This window comes from Zootoca vivipara, chromosome 11 (assembly GCF_963506605.1).
Source record: "Zootoca vivipara chromosome 11, rZooViv1.1, whole genome shotgun sequence".
NCBI lineage: Eukaryota > Metazoa > Chordata > Lepidosauria > Squamata > Lacertidae > Zootoca > Zootoca vivipara.
Genome location: NC_083286.1, coordinates 9,075,550 through 9,096,352, shown reverse-complemented (window position 1 = coordinate 9,096,352; position 20,803 = coordinate 9,075,550). Strand labels below are relative to the sequence as shown.

Sequence of the window (20,803 nt, the reverse complement as noted above, 5' to 3'; positions counted from 1 at the left end):
GTGGATCTCGGTGACACCCATATCTCGTCTCCCGAGTCCTCAAACTCTGCTTCCCAGCGCCATGGTGAGCTGCTCTCCCGTGCCTCCTCCTCCTCCCCCTCCCTTTCCATGTACCAGGGCTTGGGTCTGTGGGGATAGAGGGCGTGAAATTCTTCCACCAAGAATTCCTCCTGTATCTGAGTGGCTGGGACCCATTCATTCTGGGACGGTGGAGCATCCTCCCATGCCATGAGGTACTCCAGGCCCCCCACCCCTCTCCGTGAATCAAGGATGGCCGTGGCCTCATTGAGTTGCTCCCTGCCTCCCCTCTCCCCCCCTCCCTCGGGGGTTTGTTCGCTGTCTCGGAGCCTGCTGCTTTCCCTGTACGGCGACAGCAGCGATCTATGAAACACTGGATGCACCCTCATATCCTCTGGCAGTGCCAGCCTGTATGCCACCGGGTTGACCTGTTGCGTGACCGTGAAGGGGCCCAGCCGTCTGGGTGCCAGCTTTTTGCACCTCCCTCTGGTGGGAAGGCCCTCCGAGGACAACCAAACCTTGTCCCCCACCCTGATGACCTCCCCTAGTCGCCTGTGGCGATCCGCCCCCTTTTTGTACGCTTCCTTGGCCCTCTCCAAGTGTTCTCTGAGCTGCTGGTGCACCGTCTCCAGTTCCTCTGCCCAATCCTCAGCCTGTGGGCCCTCCTCCTCCTCCTCCCCCTCCCTCTCTGGGAAAGATCTGAGGTCGCGCCCGTAATTGGCCTTAAAGGGCGACACCCCTGTGGAGACGTGCACTGCATTGTTGTAGGCAAATTCTGCCAGTGGCAGGCGATCCACCCAGTCCGTTTGCCGCTGGCTGACGTAGCATCTCAGGTACTGCTGCAGAATGGCGTTGACCCTCTCCGCCTGTCCATTGGTCTGCGGGTGTCTAGCCGTCGACAAGCTGACCTCCACCTGCAGGAGGTTCATGAGCCGCCGCCAGAACCTGGAAACAAATTGGCGGCCACGATCCGAAATAACCCTTAAAGGTAATCCATGCAGTCTGAATACGTGATCAACAAACAGTTTGGCTGTCTCTTCTGCAGAGACCGCCCTGGCACACGGTATAAAGTGGCACATTTTGGACATGAGGTCCACCACCACCAACACTGCGGTCTTGCCCCTGGAAGAAGGCAGATCTGTGATGAAGTCCATGGACACCACTTCCCACGGCCTGTGTGGTGTGGCTAAGGGCTCCAGCAATCCTGCTGGCGCTGCTCTGACCACCTTTGCCCGCTGGCAGGTGTCACAGCCCCGTACATAGTCTCGAACATCTTCCCTCACCCCTGGCCACCAGAAGTGTCTCATGACTAGGTGAGCGGTTTTGTCCCTTCCAAAATGACCCGCCGTTGGGTTGTCGTGCATCTGCTTGAGGACCGTACGTCGAAGCTGGGTGGTGGGCAGGTACAGTGCACCCTTGTAGAAAAGCAGCCCCCTGCGTTCTGCAAAGTCCTTTGCCTGCTCCCTCCCCCCTCTCAGTTCTCTGAAGATGCGGTTGGCAAATTCATCCGCTGCCGTCAGTGCTGTGAGTTCTGCCTCGCTCACCACTGCTGCTCCGCAGGACCATGCTGACGGGGGGAAAATGTGCCTTGGTGCTGGTGGCGCCTCCTCCTCCATGTACTCTGGCTTGCGGGAGAGGGCATCCGCCCTGACATTCTGCTCCCCCGGGATGTAGTGTATGGAGAAGTTGAAGTTCGAGAAGAACTCTGCCCACCGTATCTGCCGCTGGTTGAGCACCCTGGCCGTTCTCCAGAACTCCAGGTTCTTGTGGTCTGTGCACACCTGGATGGGGTGCTTGGCGCCCACCAGGAAGTGTCTCCAATGTTTGAACGCAGCGTGGATCGCAAGAAGTTCTTTGTCAAACACCGTGTAGTTGCGCTCGGGCTGTGTCAACTTCCTGGAGAAGAAGGCACAGGGTCTCCACTCCCTGTTGGCGTCCAGTTGCAACAAAATGGCGCCCACAGCTTTCTCAGAAGCATCTGTCTCAATGCGTAGGGGCGCGTCCTGGACCACGTGGAACAGGTTCTGGTCCGAGGCGAACACCCTCTTGAGGCTTTCGAACGCTGCTTGCGCCTCTGGTGTCCACCTGAACTTCTGCTTGCCTCTCAGGCAGTCAGTGATGGGAGCCGTAACGCGAGAGAAGTTCTTGATGAACTTCCTGTAGAAGTTGGCGAAGCCTAGTAGGCGTTGGGCATCTTTGCGCGTCCTGGGGCTGTGCCAGTCCAGGATGGCCTGCACCTTGTCCTTGTCCATCGCCAGCCCCTTGTCTGACAGCTTGTAGCCCAGGAAGTCCACCTCCTTGGTGTGAAACTTGCACTTCTCCAGCTTCACATACAGGTGGTTCTCCTTCAGGCGCTGCAACACTTCCCTGACATCTTTCACATGCTGCACTGGGTCATTGGAATAGATAAGGATGTCATCTAGGAAGACCAAGCAGTTCTTGAAGAGTAGGGACCCCAGGACGTGGTGCATGAAGGCCTGGAAGCATGCTGAGCCCCCTTGCAACCCGAAGGGCATCACCAGATATTCAAAAGAGCCCAGAGGCGTGAACATCGTGGTCTTCCACTCATCGCCTTCCCGGATCCTGATCAAGTTGTACGCCCCCCTCAGGTCGAGCTTGGTGAAGATCTTGCCCCTGCGTGCTGCTGTCAGCAGATCATCCACTCTGGGCATAGGGAAAGCCACCGGTTCCGTCATGCTGTTCAGCCGTCTGAAATCCACCACCAGGCGGCGCTGTTGTGTGTCTTTCTTGTCCACCCAGAAGACCGGGCTGCCCCCTGCTGCCTTGCTTTCTCTGATGAACCCCCGCTTGAGGTTCTTGTCGATGAAAGCGCGCAGATCCTCCAGTTCCTGGTCTGACATGGCGTACAGCTTGGCTGGGGGTATAGTTGCCCCGGGCACCAGGTTGATCTGGCAGTCAAAAGGCCTGTGTGGGGGTAGGTGGTCGGACTCCGCTTCGCTGAAGACCTCCTGCAGGTCCCAGTACGGCTTGGGTATCGCCTCACCCCCTTTGACGTGCATGGTGGCCACCGTGGCTATCGGAGGCCCCTCCCCTGGTTGGTGCTGCATGCAATGTTCCAGGCAAAAGTCCGATCCAAAAGTGATGCATCTCTGGTGCCAACTGATGGAGGGGTCGTGGCGCGCCAGCCAGCTCATGCCCAAGACGATGGGGGGGTCTGAGATGGTGGTGACGTTGAATGCCAGTGTCTCTGAGTGCCTTCCCACCGTCATTCTCATGGGGGGGGTTTGATGAGTGATGGCCCCCCCCAGCAGCTCTCTGCCGTCAATGGTTGCCACGTGAAGGGGAAAATCCAGCTGCAGAAGCTGGATCTGGTGCTCTTCTGCAAAGTTTCTCGAGAAGAAGTTCGCTGAGGCACCACTGTCAATTAAGGCAAGGACTGTCAGGGGATAGCCATTTGGGAGCGTTAGCGTGACTTCTAGAACCACTCCTGCTCTGGGAGGGGTGGGCTGGCTCTGCTCCTCTCTGTGCGGGTGGGCGGGCTGGGGCGGTTCTCTGCTGACTGTGCCTGGCTGCTGCCCCTTGTCTCCTGCAGCCAGGCTTTCCCGTTTCCCTGCTGTGGTGCTGCGTCAGTGGGGGAGGGCACCACCGTTCCCGCCCTTCCTTGCCACTCCCTGCGATGTGGGCAGTCTCTGACGAGATGCTGGGGGGAGTTGCAGAGAAAGCAATTCCCGCCCTTTCCCTCCTTGCGTCTTGGCGCCGCTGGGGTTTGAAAAGCCCGCGCGCGCGCGCTATCAATCTGCATGGGTTCCTGGTCCTGGCTGGCCCCAGGCGTGGCTTGAAAGGGTTGCTGGGGGAGTGGTTTCTCCTGCGACCGTGGGAACCAAGCCCGCTTTGCGCGCGTTGCTTGTTTGTCGCTCCACCGGGATTCCTGTCTCACCCCCACCGCCAGAGCCGCTTTGCTCAGCTGATCCATATCACTGGGCTTTGGACCTCTCGAGAGCTCATCCTTCACGTCCTCATGCAACCCCAAGTAGAACGCCGCTTGCATTGGGGGTGACCCTAATTCCCACCCCAATCTGTGCACCAGCATGGTGAATTTCGCCCAGTACGCGCGAACTGTCATATTTCCTTGGCGTAAATTATGAAGTTCCTCCTTAGTCTGGTCCATATGACTATCGGACGAATACATCGTTCTCAAACCTTCTAGAAATAGTTTGACATCCTTCATGCAAGGATTCTTTGTTGCGATCAACGGTCTTAGCCATTCCCTGGCTGCCCCGGTAAGGTGCTCCACAATAAACGCTACTCTGTGCTCATCATCAGGGAACTCAGCGTGGTGTAGCTCAAGAGCATACACCATCTCAGTCTCAAAGCCCTGATATTCCTTCGGGTCTCCATTGAACTTGCTCACTAGGGTCCCGGCTCTCCTTCCTGGCAGCACTTGGACTTGGGGTGCCCCTCCCGCCTTGTTTTTCTCTGCATCCAGCTTGTTTTGGAGGTCTACCGCCACCGCCCTTAATTCCTGCTCTCTTTCCTGTAGTGCTCTCACCTGTTCCGCCAGTTGTAGCCGGTCGTCCTGGACCTTCTTAGTCTCTTCTTTAGCTGCCTTCAATTCCCCCTGCGCCTGCAGCGACAGCTGCTGCAGTTCTTGCTGGGCTTGCTCCGCGATCTGCCGCCATCTCTCCGCCTCTGACACGCTCATCCCGGCAACTCCAAAGTAGCCCAAAAAAGACTTGGAGGTTGCTGTCACAGTGGCCGGAGTGGACTACTTCAGAGTAACGACGCTACGCAGCTCTGCATTTTTATTCTTTTATTGGTGCTGCGTATTTACAGTGCTGAAGTCATGCTATTTACACGGAGTGATGTGGTCAGTCGGTTTCAGAACCTCCAAGTGACTTTTGGCGCGTCTTTCCCCAGCACAAAAGTCTTGGAAGCCCCATCCTCTTTCCCCTCCTCTTCCGGCGTAATTCTGGAGTTGGGGGGATGGGTCTCCCCCCCTTACTTCCCCCTTCCTGTCCCACCTGGGACCCTGGCTCCGCTACCTTGCCTGAGCCTCGGACCCGACTTCCTGCTTCCCCACTGGAATCGGAGCTCCCTCTGCTTCCCCCTGTGGTCGGTGATGGGCTTGAACTCAGGAGGGGAGGGACTTCGCGATATCCCCTGTCCCTCACAGGTGCAAAGAGAGCCAATTTCACCATTGTTCCTCTGTCTCTAAGCAAATATAAATTCTGCAGTGCAAAAGCCCAGAAGACTAATGTACCTAGAGATTTCAGATTACAGTACAGTATAGGGAAAGGGAAAGGGACCCCTGACCATTAGGTCCAGTCGTGACCGACTCTCGGGTTGCGGCGCTCATCTCGCGTTATTGGCCGAGGGAGCCGGCGTACAGCTTCCAGGTCATGTGGCCAGCATGACAAAGCCGCTTCTGGTGAACCAGAGCAGCACACAGAAACGTTGTTTACCTTCCCGCTGTAGCGATATCTATTTATCTACTTGCACTTTGACGTGCTTTCGAACTGCTAGGTTGGCAGTAATTAAAAGGCTACTGCTTTGATTTTCATTTCAACAAATTATTGTGTGGGCTTGTTGAAGAAAAATATCAGTTGGAAAATTAGGCTGAAACCAGTGATTGGATGTAAACTTTTTTCTTGGCAGTTTTAAATCAATGTTGCAATTTAAGTTGACTTGATTTAACCCGTCTAACATACAAATCATTTAAATTTAGCATGTCTCTGCATCTTGGGTGGAATCTACACACATATAAAAAAATGTTGTGAAAATGCTTTTTGAAAAAAAATGTTTTTGGAAAAATATTGAATTTGCCATAGCTCACCATCGCCATCTAGTGTCACATTTGTATAATGCACACACCTAAAAGTTTTATTTGCAGCTGTATAGCCGAGTCCTGGGTATAAAATAGAACACTTATATTGCAAAGGCTTCATCTGGATGATGAATGATTGGACAAGTTTTCACCACAGTTAAACTGAAGACATTTTGAGTCCAGGAAATGTGCTTTATCAGCAACATGCACCTATTTGTTTTATCTTCTTCTTCCAAGAAAGCCGTGAAGGATTGAATTCACTATAATATTGTATTGTGGATGTGGAAATCAAACATGAGGGGGGAAATACAAAATATTAGGAATACAACATAACTAAGAAGGTGACATTAAAATATCCCTTAAATAGCTGTTGTAGCTTTTATTTTCTCAAAAGTCTTAAAAGCCTTTTTCTATCTTAATTTTGGACTGCTTATAGCTGCTGAATTGAATTTCCTATAGACAGCTAGCTTTGTGTTTTCTTATCCTTTCACTTCTATTGTTCTTTGAAAGAGGGTATGAATAATGTTTTGATTTTTATGAACAGCATGTAATCAATGGTACATGTAAATGCCCATATAAATATTGCAAGAGTTATGAATAGCAGACTCTAGCATATTGCTTAGTTCCTACTGTTATGTAGAGCTAGATATTTTAAATCATGTAGGGCTTTTGAAGCCCCCAAACCCATTGGTGCTTTATTTTTTTATTTTAAAAAATGTTTATACTACTTGATTGTAATAAAACCTCTTGGTGGTTTGCAAGAGATATTAAAACTATCAATGAAAAAATACTTAAAACAATTAGAAACATTTAAAACAATTAAGATTAGCTTTAAAAAGAGATCAATGTATGTCAACAACTGTATGTATGGCTAGGCTTGCCTAAGGAAAAATGTTTGTGGCAATGGGTAGGCTGTAGGGCAACTGGACTATACTGCTAGGCTCTTGAGCAGGGGTCAGCAACCTTTTTCAGCTGTGGGCCGGTCCACCGTCCCTCAGACCATATGGTGGACTGCACTATATTTTTTGGGGGGGGGGATGAACGAATCCCGATGCCCCACAAATAACCCAGAGATGCATTTTAAGTAAAAGGACACATTCTCTCTTTTTTAACTATTAATTTTTATTGCATTTTTCCATACATCATAAACCATACAACCACAAATACCACATATTAAATACAAACCAAAATAAAATTTCCCCTTATTGTTACATTATTACATTTCTCTTTTTTCCCATCAAAGAAAAAAGGAAAGGAAAGGAAAAATAAATAACTAGCTAAATAAATAACCAAATAAATAAATAAAATCTGTTGTGACTTCCTGTCAATGCCCGATGCATATACTTTCTCTTCAGATTGAGCGTACTCAACACATTTAACATTCATACAATCCCTTATCCAATACATTCTGTTACCGCTATATCGCCTTCGTTTTGAATTCCACTTAGTATTTTCCTTTAGATCACTCAAAAGCCAACATGGTTAAGTTATTATTACTATATTTTCAAACATATTTTCTATAGATATCTCATTTCTGCACAAATTTTTGTTTTGTATTTCCTCTAAGATTACTTGTCAATTGTGCCATCTCAACAAACTCCTGTAACTTACTTTGACAATCCATTATTTTAGCAAGTTCTTTTTCTTTCCATCCTTCAGCCACAAGCATACGGGCCGCAGCCGTTGCATATAAGAAAATTTCTCTTAAATTTCCTGGAATGTCTTTATCCAATATGCTCAATAAGAAAGCCTCAGGTTCTTCTTTTTTTTGCAAAGGTTATACCTATCTTTTTTTTTTTATTCATCATAAATGTCTCCTCCAGAATTTCTTTATCTTATCACATGTCCACCACATGTGGAACATGTCTCTGCTGTTTCCTCCACATCTCCAACACACATTTGCTAAGTTCTTGTACATTTTTGATAGTCTAGAAGGGGTAAGGTACCACCTGTGGGCCATCTTAAGCATGTTCTCTTAGTTTTATTTTTAAGTAACTCTCTTTCAAATTTTGAAGGTTCTCTCTCAAAACCGATTTGTCTATCTTTTTAAAAGACTTCGTTAAGTTGGAAATAGTCCAGCCAACTATAAAGATATTCTTTTATTTTCTCTTTTCTTTTTATCTTTAGTTGGCCCTCTTCAAATAAAAGGACACATTCTACTCATGTAAAAACTGCCGACCTTATGATCAGCAAGCCCTAGGCCAGGGGTGTCAAACTCAAATTCATCGGGGGCCGCATCAGCAGTTTGGTCACCCTCAAAGGGCCGGTTGTGTCTGTAGGACTATGTGTCCACTCTTTATTATCATAAATTATTGTCACTGCATTCAATTATTACTGCTTTTTGTAATAATGTAAGCTCATTCCCGCCCCCACGCGGATCACATTCCTGCGTCGTGGCGCGTGTGTGGGAGGGGATGTAAACGAGGGAAATTTGAACAAAAGGTGGGGATTGACGGCTTCCGGGGGGGGGGGGGCTCAACTAAACCTTCGGCAGGAAGGAGAAAGCCACTGCTGGGATTAAAAACCTGCAGATGGAAAGAGGGCTTCCCTCTCCCGCCCTGCGCACACCCAAACCCCGCTAGGCAGGATGCCACACGCTGCAACCCACCCCATGCTTTGGAGAGGGGCAGGAACATGCGGTGCAGCGCCAACTCCCTGCTTTGCTTTTGCATCCTCCCTCCTCAGCACCAGAGTCCCTTCCCCTCGCGCTGAGGGAGGGCAACGGATTTCCCGAGGAGGAAGGCGGCGGCAGCCCCAGCGGACGTGCATCTTCGCCTCAGAGCTGCTCTTCCCCCCACCCGCGCTGTTGTCGTCTTCGCCGCCGCCTCTCCCTACCGGGACTGCAGGCAGAGGAGGCTTGAAAACCTCCCCCCCCCCAAAAAAAATTCCCCTCCCACCTACTCAAACTCCATCTGGAGCCCTACATCACGAGGGGCTGAGAGGAGGCGGCGGTGGCAGAGCGGGAAGAGCAGGAACCCGTGCCGTCGCCGCCTCCTCCCTCCCGGCCGCCCCCCGGGGAGCAGCTCCACCGGAACTGAGAAGCCAAAGGGCGGCTCGGGGGTGGGGGGCAGAGTAAGAGCCAGGCACTCTCCCGAGTATCTATGAGGAGAAAACAGGGGAAGAGGGAAGAGAAACCCGGCTCCATCAAGAGAGCGACTGTTGCGCTTCGCCTACTTCCCCCTCAGGCTCACTCCGCATCCCTTTCACCCACTCGTTCGCCCACCTCCCGGATGCAGCCGAGGAGAGGAAGGAAAGCGGCGGGCGCCGGCTCCCCAGTGCCGCCTCACTCGCTCTCGGAGACAACAGCAAAGCCCGCCAAAAAAATATCCAGCGCTGCTCCGTCCCGGCACCAACTTTGCTGGCGGCACCTGTAGGGCTTTCCTACCTCCTCGGCGGGCTTCCTCCTCCTCCTCCTGCATCTCACTTCCCCGTCTGGCCGCTGTGCCACCGCCTCCCTCAGCCTCATTCGAAATTGAAATTCCCTGGCCAAGGCCGTCAGCGTGGCTCCAGCGCCCCGGCCTCCGCCTGCAGCCCCGCCCCCGGTTTTGACCCTCGGCCAATCGCAGGTTCCAGAACTACTGTGAGCTGATACTGTCGGCGGCGGCTACGTGGGCCACATGACGAGGTCTGGCGGGCCGGATTAGGCCCCCGGGCCTTGTGTTTGACACCCATGCCCTAGGCTCTGTGGTTTAACTCCCAGCCTACTCCCCTCAAATGGGCATACTGACACTTAAAAGTGACTTTGTCCTGTCCAAATAAAAAGGTCATTTGTTATGTGAGCCTGATCCTGTGACAGGTCTATATATAAGTTGTGATCAACATGCCATACAGCAGCCCTGGGCTCGGTATGCCCATTTTGCTACTTATTTCACATCACACAAAAAGGGGGGGGAAGATTGTACTGTGCCACATCCTTTGGCAGGCCACAGTACATAGCTTTGGAGAGCCTAAGTAATGCATGACTCTCTTATGTGTGTAGAGTTAAATTCACTCTGATTGCTTCTGTGTCAGACTAAATGTGACAAAAAAGCTCAGTACAGCTGGAACTTTGCACATGTCCTGAGAATATGTCTTGGATTTGTCTTTGTGTTGAGCTGGTAATAGAAGCTTGCAATGATGTACAGGGAAAGCCCTAAAGTGTATCTCCAAGATACATGTCACTCAGCAGCATGCTTCCTGACATAAGTTATTCCAGAATCCAATAACAAATCTGATGCAAAAGAAGAACTTTAATTTGGCTAAGAATCTTGCTCTGTAAATGAAATGGTACCCAACTGCCTAAAATTTATCAATACTTACTTTGCTATTTTTGGAAAGTCAAGCCTTTTCCCTTTCAGCTGGAGGGCAAGGGCATCTTGCTAATAGACTATAAATAATCAGGGCATGAAGGTTCCCTTTTCACATTTATTTTAAAACTTCTAAGTTCAACCCCAAGTTCAATTTTACCCCTAAAGCTGGGTTCTTGCCTGTGGCATCTGAGTTTATTAAATGAAGTCTTAGAATCATAGAATCTTTGAGTTGGAAGAGACCCAAGGGTCATCTAATCCAACCCCCTGCAATGCAGGAATCTCGGCTAAAGCATCCAAGACAGATGGCCATCCAACCTCTGTTTAAAAACCTCCAAGGAAGTCTCAATAACTGCTCTGCCTATAACTTTGTGATTAAATGTCAGTCATGTGCAACCCAGACATTCTCTGAAAAGATCCCTCTGACAATCAATCAATTGTTTTTCCTGTAACTGGGTGCACAAAGCAACCCCAATTGTTTAGCTTTTCGAGGGGGGTGCTTCTAAGAGGTTAATCTGCAACCCTTGGCATCAAAACATGCTACTTTTGCTGCAGACAATGAAAGCCGGCTTCTATATCCTCCTATACGCTTTAGCTAGATGCCCCCACTTGCATCTATTCTCCCCTGTTCCTCTCAAGTCAGGCTTCCTCAGCCTCGGCCCTCCAGATGTTTTTGGCCTACAACTCCCATGATCCCTAGCTAGCAGGACTAGTGGTCAGGGATGATGGGAATTGTAGTCTCAAAACATCTGGAGGGCCGAGGTGAAGGAAGCCTGCTCTAAGTGTTTGTTGTTTTGATTTTGGGACTAGAAAGGGTCCAGCCAGTGCATTTCTAAAGGAGAAGATCTGCAGCTTTTGCTCAAATTATTTCACATCTACAATGTATGAAAGACCAGTATGATCCTTATACTATTGATTGGGGGGGGGGAGGCTGAGAGTGGCCTTCCTAAATATGTAAACCAGGCATAGGCAACCTTGGATCTCCAGATGTTTTGGAACTACAACTCCCATGATCCCTAGCTAACAGGGCCCAGTGGTCAGGGATCATGGGAGTTGCAGTTCCAAAACATCTGGAGAGCCTGATGTAAACTGTGTCAAGATTTGTACCAGATTTGTACCAGAGGAATCTTGACTTGCACTGCCCATTGGTAGCCACCCTGTTGAAAGACTGCAGACAGCTACCCTGCACCACAGACTGCAGGCTGCTCTGAGCACTATCTTAAAGGCCTTTTAAATATTGGATCAAATGCGTTTTGCTCACTGCAGAGTTTGCCTCTGTCTTGGCCTCTTGCCTGATACGTTTAAGTAAGCTGTTAAGATAGGCTTTTGAAATGATCACACAGCAAGATACTAATTGCTCCACATCAGTTTATAAGGGAATGTTCATGTGACCTCAGGCATTCAGAGGATGTGTAAGGGGGTTGTGGGGCTCCAAGGGCTAGGCCCCCCCCCCGACCTACGCACCCAGCAGCTATCCTCTACCTCTCACCATCTTTTTCTTCAACACATGAGAAAGGGCTCCACACACAAACCAGCATGCCTTCATAAAGCTCCTCCACATGAGGGGAATCATCCTGGGTGTGTCAGAATTTACCTTTACTATGTTTCAATGTAACTACATGGTAGAGAGCCCTGTGACAAAAAAAAAAATCACAGCTCCAACCTTCTATCCCTGTAAGAATTCTTTGTCTGCCAAAGACTCGTACTTCCATAACAGGAAGATGAGCAAAGCATGCAATTCTGAGCTTTGCCTGAAGTACACAAGCACATCTGGCAGGAAAGGCAGAGAGAGATCTCCTCGGAAATCTGCTTCTGTGGACTAGGAATGTGCCAGGTATTATCATCCTAGGGCAGGGGTAGGCAACCTAAGGCCCAGGGGCCAGATGCGGCCCAATTGCCTTCTCAATCTGGCCCACAGACGGACCAGGAATCAGTGGGTCTTAACATGAGTAGAATGTGTCCTTTTATTTAAAATGCATTTCTGGGTTATTTGTGGGGCATAGGAATTTGTTCATTTTTTCCCTTCCGAAATGTAGTCTGGCCCCTCACAAGGTATGAGGGACAGTGGACCGGCCCCCTTCTGAAAAAGTTTGCTGACCCCTGTCCTAGGCCATCCAGGCTGGAGCTGCAGCCTAGAGGGCATCTTTTCACCATCAGAGGCAAATGTACCTGGTTTGCAGAAGAACCAGAACTGGTAGCACAGAGGACAAGGTGTGGACACTGGATGCTGGAGACCCCGATTTGATAAAATCTACTTACAGCAAGTGACCTGAGTTGCAAAATAAGCACCATTTTGCTGAAATCAATGGGCAAATTTCCACTGACCTTTTAAAAATGGATGTACATTGTAGAGGCTTGCCAAAAACCTGGGCATTGGAGCTGGTGGGGCTTTTTCCAAGGGTTTGAACATATAGGTATGGAACAGGTAACATACAGAAAGAGAAGGAAGATGACCTGTGTAGATCCTAACTAAACCTCAAGTGCACCAAAATATTCCTTCCCCCAAGAAGAAGAGGGCTAAGAAGTCTTTTAATATTGACAGTCTTGCCCTTCCCAAAAAACATGGAGCCTGATCCTATGTACCTTTACTCTGAAGTACATCCAATACCGGTATACTGAGTGAGGCTTATTGCTGAATTAAGTGTGCCCAGGTTTGGGTCAGAGTACATTTCCCATTTGTGAGTATTTACTTAGTACAAAGTGTTCCGGATATTGCTCTTTATGTGTCTGTTCTGATTATTACAAGGCTTTCTCATGACACCCATTAGTCACTCTCTTAACTGCAGCACTTACCCTGTAAATATTGATAACTGCTTTACAGAAGTGCTGAAGTCTCAAAGGCACAAAATGAGCTGGATCTCTTCCCAAATGTGTAACGAAATTAAAGAACTTTCAGAATTAGCTGTGGATGGATGTGAAATGAAGGAGTGACTAGTGGAATAAGGAATGTAACTATTTTGTTCTTCTTAGGCTTCAGATGTGTTGCACTGTGGAAGTAAAATGTATCTTAATGGGTAAAGGTAGGGTCATATACCATTTTATCAATGTTGTGATAGTTATCACAAACACTGTAGCTTACATCCGCACTTCAGTAAATGCATTAAAGTCACTTACTTTTTTAGTATGGATCCTGGATCCCTGAGTGGTGTGACATTTCTTGACATAACTTGCCCAAGGTCTCTGTTCTCAAGTAATCTTGGATGACTAAAATAGAAATAGTGATGTTACTCGGAGTAGTCATTAAGAAGGTGGTTGTAATGATGAAAGAGATTGTGATTGTGCCAAACCTTTAGTTTATGGTATGGTGATATATAGAGTGAGTTGCACTACTTTTCAGTTCATGCTAAAAAAATATTTGATATCTGAATAAACTGTAAAACATTGACCCCCCCTCCGAAAGAAAAGTGTCCATTTTTGGCTCGCCCTTTGAAACTGTCCTCTGTGGACACATCTATTACGGAAGGGTTTAAACATTATTATTTCTACATTTGGTTTCTTTCATAGTAATAGGCGTGGTAAGGAATTGTAAAAATGTTCTGCCATGAGCATACCTTTAAAGTTGGCAACCGAAAACAACATCTCCACACCCTGCAATTAGCTTCTTAAAATTGCTAATACTTCTTTCACAATATTCTGCCACTTGCTTGGGAAGAAGCAAATCCTCAGCTTACAAACAAATAAGCACACATTGTTTTCTTTTTACCCATGGATTTTCCCTTTGGTGAGCAGCAAACTGAGGAAGTGTGTGTAACATGCAGAAGTAAAGAAAAGATATCATTATGAAAAGGCTGTGCTTTCAGAACTGAGACTTCTCACATGCATTCCTTCCCTAGTCCGCAAATGGTATATCCCTCCCCATAAAAAGTTTAGGAACATAGGCAAGTTTCTGAGTAAGACCAGTTGAGCTTGGAACTATCCATGCTGGCTACCAGCAGCTTCCGAGGCTTCAGACAGAAATATTTTCCAGCCCTGCCAGGAAATGCTGAGAATTGAAACTGGGATCTTCACCATGAGCTGTGGGGAAGTGCAGATCCTGACAATACTGCATTCATCTGTTTTGAGTCTCACAGTAAAGTTCTATAGTGTGAAAGCTTCCCTGTGCCCCTCTGAGGTTATAATTTGCCATATCTTGCTGCATTATGCTTCTATATGTTTTCTCAGGATGTGTGCATCATTCTTTAATCTGAAATCACAACAAGTTGTTGTTGTTGCTGTTGTTGTTAATAATAATAATAATAATACCGTACCACACACATCTGGGTTTTCCCAGCCACTCTGGGCAGCTCCCAGCAGAATAGTAAAAACACAATATAAACACTTGATAGTCACTTGAGATAAAACACAAAGCATCACACAAGCCAGTTTCCCTGTTGCTGACAAAAAGCCAATTCATTTATTAGATTTCCTAGCTATGGAATCACACACACACACACACACCCATGCCATTTTCTTTTTCAGGGGAACTCCTGCACTGTAAATCTCAACATGCATTATCAATTCCCCTCCTTTCTACATGTAAAGGAGATACAAATATGGTAGTCTGATTTATGGGAAAGCAGAAAGATATGGAGGTCTCGTACACCCCAGGTAGTGTGGTTGCTGACCTTGAGCCAGACATCTTGGAGAGTGAAGTCAAATGGGTCTTAGAAAGCACTGCTAATAACAAGGCCAGTGGAAGTGATGATATTCCAGCTGAACTATTTAAAATTTTAAAAGATGATTCTGTTAAGGTGCTACACCCAATATGCCAGGAAGTTTGGAAAACTCAGCAATGGCCAGAGGATTGGAGAATATCAGTCTACATCCCAATTCCAAAGAAGGGCAGTGCCAAAGAATGCTCCAACTACCGCACAATTGCGCTCATTTCACACGCTAGCAAGGTTATGCTTAAAATTCTACAAGGCAGGCTTAAGCAGTATGTGGACCGAGAACTCCCAGAAGTGCAAGCTGGATTTCGAAAGGGCAGAGGAACCAGAGACCAAATAGCAAACATGCGCTGGATTATGGAGAAAGCTAGAGAGTTCCAGAAAAACGTCTACTTCTGCTTCATTGACTATGCAAAAGCCTTTGACTGTGTCGACCACAGCAAACTATGGCAAGTTCTTAAAGAAATGGGAGTGCCTGATCACCTCATCTGTCTCCTGAGAAATCTCTATGTGGGACAAGAAGCTACAGTTAGAACTGGATATGGAACAACTGAGTGGTTCAAAATTGGGAAAGGAGTACGACAAGGTTGTATATTGTCTCCCTGCTTATTTAACTTATATGCAGAATTCATCATGCGAAAGGCTGGACTAGATGAATCCCAAGCCGGAATTAAGATTGCCGGAAGAAATATCAACAACCTCAGATATGCAGATGACACAACCTTGATGGCAGAAAGCGAGGAGGAATTAAAGAACCTTTTAATGAGGGTGAAAGAGGAGAGCGCAAAATATGGTCTGAAGCTCAACATCAAAAAAACCAAGATCATGGCCACTGGTCCCATCACCTCCTGGCAAATAGAAGGGGAAGAAATGGAGGCAGTGAGAGATTTTACTTTCTTGGGCTCCTTGATCACTGCAGATGGTGACAGCAGTCACGAAATTAAAAGACGCCTGCTTCTTGGGGGAAAAGCAATGACAAACCTAGACAGCATCTTAAAAAGCAGAGACATCACCTTGCCGACAAAGGTCCGTATACTTAAAGCTATGGTTTTCCCAGTAGTGATGTATGGAAGTGAGAGCTGGACCATAAAGAAGGCTGATCGCTGAAGAATTGATGCTTTTGAATTGTGGTGCTGGAGGAGACTCTTGAGAGTCCCATGGACTGCAAGAAGATCAAACCTATCCATTCTTAAGGAAATCAGCCCTGAGTGCTCCCTGGAAGGACAGATCGTGAAGCTGAGGCTCCAATACTTTGGCCACCTCATGAGAAGAGAAGAATCCTTGGAAAAGACCCTGATCTTGGGAAAGATTGAGGGCACTAGGAGAAGGGGACGTCAGAGGACAAGATGGTTGGACAGTGTTCTCGAGGCTACGAACATGAGTTTGACCAAACTGCGGGAGGCAGTGCAAGACAGGAGTGCCTGGCGTGCTGTGGTCCATGGGGTCACGAAGAGTCGGACACGACTAAACGACTAAACAACAACAAGCTCACATGTGGAAGCTTTGATAGAGAATTGGACTAGGACACTAGTTCAAACATCTGGGTGCGCTTAGCAAATTACTCCCTATGTTTTTGCTCTTGTTAAAATGGAAACGTTAGCAAGCCATACCATAAAACTCTTAAGGTTTGCACAGCACTTCGCTTATGTTGAGGTGCCAAAGAGATGATACTTAGTGTTTATACAGTGCTATGAAATGTTCAGAAGTTTAACCATATTGTAACTATAAAAAAATTCCTTCAGTAGCACCTTAAAGACCAACTAAGTGTATCTGAAGAAGTGTGCATGCACACGAAAGCTCATACCAAAATAAAAACTTAGTTGGTCTTTAAGGTGCTACTGAAGGAATTTTTTTATTTTGCTTCGACTCAGACCAACACGGCTACCTACCTGTAACTAGACATATTGTAACTGTTTCAGCAAACCTGTAAATTTGTTGTAGGCATACATCTGTCTCTAGAGACAATGGAGTGTACCTCTGGGGGTGAAGTCAAACCGCTTCAGTGCCTACCCCAAAAGGAGTCATCACCCCTCCCCTAACCCCCCTGTACGCCTCTAAATTAAATCAGGATTATTGCCTCCATTTTACAGAAGGGGCCGAGGTTGTGAGAGAGACTGTGTGGCTTCCAAGGAACCATACTAGGGAATTGCACTGCCCCCCCCCCCTTTTATTGTGCAATCCTGTGCATGGTTCCACAGAAGTAAATCTAAACTGTACTTGTGCATTGCAACCTTTGCCAAAGCTATGCTGTAGCATGTGAAAGCGAGAGTATTCTCAAACAATTCCTTCCACCTAAAATGTTTTGGGAGCCGCCTTGAGCACCTCATATTGAGGCATAAAGGTGGAATATGTTAACGGAGAAATCTGAGGGCTCCCTTGGACAAAAAAACAAGGACACCAGCCAGGAATATCAGAGCAAACAGCAGCCAGAAGGCTTGGTCTTTATTGAAGACTGTTGCGACAGGACTCCCACCTGCTACCAGGTGAAACAAGATGGAAGCCCCATACAAAAGAGAACCCGAACTTACATCACTACAGTACTGTACATCATTGTTACATCATGAAAAGGGAGGTCTGTCCTCCACCAAATACCCATCAAGTGAAACCAAAGATATATTTACATTTACATTTCCCTGTTTCCCAGTCAAGTTAATCACACCCTTTTGTCTTCATCAGGATGCCAGGGATTGTCACTCAGGCAGAGGGGCTGCTGTGTAGCTGAGCTCACATGTCTATATGAATTTCTGAAGTTTTCCCAGTGAGCCAGTAAATAGATACATTTATCAGTGAATTGTTACATTTGGTATTGTGCAGCAGAGGCCCTTTGAATAGATAGGAAGAGACTGTGATGAAGTGTTCTATGGGGACAAAACACAGAAGTCACAAAATGATTGTGCTGATTTTGGTAGTGGGGTGCATGTGCATGAAATCTGCTGGAGGGGGAAACTCCCCCAACCTATACATAAATTCCTGCAACAGATATGAGAACTCTTCTGTTTTTTATTTATTTAAAAAAACCATTATTTTGTTAAAACACACCCAAGGTTTCCACTTGCGAAACCTTAGCCATCTGTTGCTCTCTTGTTTTAGTCTAGATATCCCACCTATTTCTCTGAGGAGACTCAAGATGGCTACAAGGCTGCGATGAAAATATTACAGACTCACACACAGCAGCTTACATTCAAATCAACAAATCCCAGCAGTACAATAGCAAGACAGAAGTTTCCAGAATGGCTGCCTAACTTAATTGAAATTCGCGTTAGTTTAGTACAGGCCAAGGAAAGCAAAGAGGCGGTGGCGGTGGACTGTTTTGAGTTTTGTGGCTTCGTCCAAGGCCCCTTGAAAGCTGCCTCCTCGCATATTGTCGCGGAGAGAAGAGGGCGAGGGAAAGGGAAAGAAAGAGAGAGAGGCGCCTCAAATGTTGTCGTGGAGGGGAGAGGTTTTTGGCCGGCGCGCTTGTGGCGGAGCGCCGGCGGTTCGCAAGCCTGCGCGTTGTCTCAGGCGGCGAGGCAGAGCCAGGGGAGCTCGGCCTGCCAAGTCAATGGGCGAGCCCGGCTCCTGCGTATCCCGAGCCGGCTCCCCTGGCGGCGGCGGCTGGGCTGGGAGAAGAAGGGCCGTGCCCCGCTCGGAACGCGAAGGGCGGCTGCGGCTGCCTCCGTTCGCCAGCCAATGGCAGCCGCGGAGAGGCCTCGAGAGCCGCTTCTCGACAGGGGTGGCTTCGCTCAAGTCGCCTGCGCTTTTCCGCGGCCGGGCGAGCCCCCCACCCCTCGGGGTTAGGACCGGGCGCGCTCTCGGCCGCTGCAGCGGGAGTGGTGGGCGGCGGCGGCGGCGCGTGTTTCTGAGGAAAACTTTCCGGAGAGAGGGGAGGAGCCCTTCGCTGTCTCCGCGGCCCCGCAGCCAGCAGGGGCGGCCGCAGCCATTTCCAGCGAGCTCTGCCTCGGCTTCCCCAACCTCGACCGCTTTTGCTTCATGTCTGTAAACAATGAACGCCGGGAAGGACTTTCGCCTGTGCGCGGAGGTGGCGAAAGGTGAGGAGGAAAAACAAGGGTTGGGAAACGGAGCCGAGAGGAAAGGGCGGCGGGCGGGTTTCTTTGGGTCGACTTTTTGACCCTTTAAAGACTCGCTCTGCGCGCGGGCAGAAGTTTCCCGGCAAGCGTGTGAACCCGGGACGCCGGGAAGCAGGGCGACCTCTCGGCTGCTGGCTGCTGCTAATGGCGTGGATCAGGCCCCGGGGTTTCTGGTGTGTTTGCAAGAAGTTTGGCGGGGATGAAATACAATAAATCTCTCGCTGCAAGTGGCATTGGATAATAAAGGAGCCCCGAACTTTCCTTTCCCCGAGCTTCGTCTTTTATATAAGCCGTTTAAACTTGGCGTCTTTGTTTGGCATCAACGCAAGTGGTTTGTCAGTGTGGTTATTAGCTGCTTTGGAAAAGGATATACAGTAAACTGCAGGCTGCCGGCAGCTGTCTGTCTGCGCATGGGGGTGGGTGGGTAGACTGCGTTTGTAAATACTGTGACACGCGAGCAAGCAAATCTGATGGTGCAATACCCCATTGCAGTGGAAATAAAACAGAAACCTCAAGAGAACAAAACGGATGAATCTGAGAATACAACCCAACCCTAGCTATGTAAGCTCCCTTGACTTCAGGAGGGTTTTCTTCCCTGTTCTAAGGTTAGGATGTATAATTCAAGGCCTGTGACTCTTCCAAGTAAAACCTGTTAATTGCTGTGTTGCACCATGGCCTTACAGGTATTTACTTGGAAGTAAAGTCCCCTTGGAAATCGCTAGGGCTTCCTAGTGGGGCAAAGATTAGTTGATTTAAATAAATGTGGCAAAGAATCCAGTGGGATCCTACAGGCTGGCACGCTCATCTGTTTGGTTTGGAAATGTTTTAGAGTGCTGCTTTTTTTAAATCAAGAGGTTTTTGTGAAGTGATTGCTTTTCATTCAAAAGAGATTTTTTTTAAAAAAAAAAAATTCTCATTCTTCCATCGCAGTTGCATTTCATGCTTCTTCCAGTAATTTAGAGATAGCTGTAAGGGTATGATCAAAGCCACTATTTTGACCTGTGCTCTGACCTAAGCAGACTTTTAAGTGCATAATAAAAATATTTTCTTTGTTTTCCCCTCCTCTTTGCCAAAAACAAACAAAGCCCAAAGCACACAGTTTAAGCAAGTTTGATTACATGTAAATGATGTGAAGGGGAAATTGCTAGACTAAGGGTAGGGTTTCTAGACCCACCACAATGTCCCCCTATTAGGTGTGGCTATCTGCCAGGGAAAGTCTCTGCATATAGTGATATCGAGGCATAGAGGGAGGAAAAACATAGGCTTTTTATTGCATATGTCCATTCCTATAATGCATGGATGCTGGAGTGGAGCCAGTGGCATTGCACAAGCACACAGCCCCGTTCTACACATTATTCCCCTTAATAAAACACATACGTGAGGGGGGGGGCTTTAGTAATGTATGAATTCCTTCTCACTGTCAAACTAAATGGTGTTCTTGTCTCTCAACCACCCTATGAAGTAGATTGGAAGACCTTTGCCTGAAACCACCCATTGAGTGGGTTTTTAGCCTGGGCTTCCTGCATCCAAACACAGCATTTTTGTCACTTACTTCACCACCATGACCAGTTGTTAATGTTTTATGTTGCCTGGCACAAGAGCATACCTGGTTGTTGTTTTTATATACCTGCAGTTTTAACTCAGTTCAAATAGTATCAACATATTTGTATGCAGATATATTGGCTTTCATGACAACTACTAGTTTCATGTCTGTTTTTCAATTTCAGATCGCGTTTATTTTGCCATTCTCTTCCATAAACCAAAGGGTGGTAGCTCAAGCACACATTATTTCTGCGTAGATGATGAATATGTATATGAGAAGTAAGTATAATATTATTCCCTTGTTCTTCAACACAGTGAAATAAAGCAGCATGAGAATGTAATAGGAATCTTTATTATATCCCTGTCCCTGAAGGGAAAATATAATGGGAGAAATTCAGCAAAGCACTGTGGCAATCATTCAGTCAGTGCAAGTGTTTCAGCTTGCCAGACAAACCATTT

At 47.7% G+C, this 20,803-nt stretch overlaps 1 protein-coding gene across 7 annotated transcripts in view; it reads left to right on the top strand.

The window, feature by feature from the left end:
• The window catches only part of CDC14B (cell division cycle 14B), a 62,321-nt gene that overhangs the window by 3,856 nt on the left and 37,662 nt on the right, over positions 1-20,803 (top strand). For 6 of the 7 annotated variants that reach the window (XR_009558311.1, XR_009558310.1, XR_009558312.1 and 3 more), the window contains exon 2: positions 20,530-20,623. Coding sequence is in view for 4 of the 7 variants with exons in the window: in XM_035099508.2 (XP_034955399.1) it covers positions 20,530-20,623 (94 nt within the window). In the remaining 3 variants the exon portion in view is untranslated. Of the gene's footprint in view, positions 1-18,483; positions 18,764-20,529; positions 20,624-20,803 lie in introns of those variants that run through there. The other variant, XM_035099509.2, reaches the window with a different exon arrangement.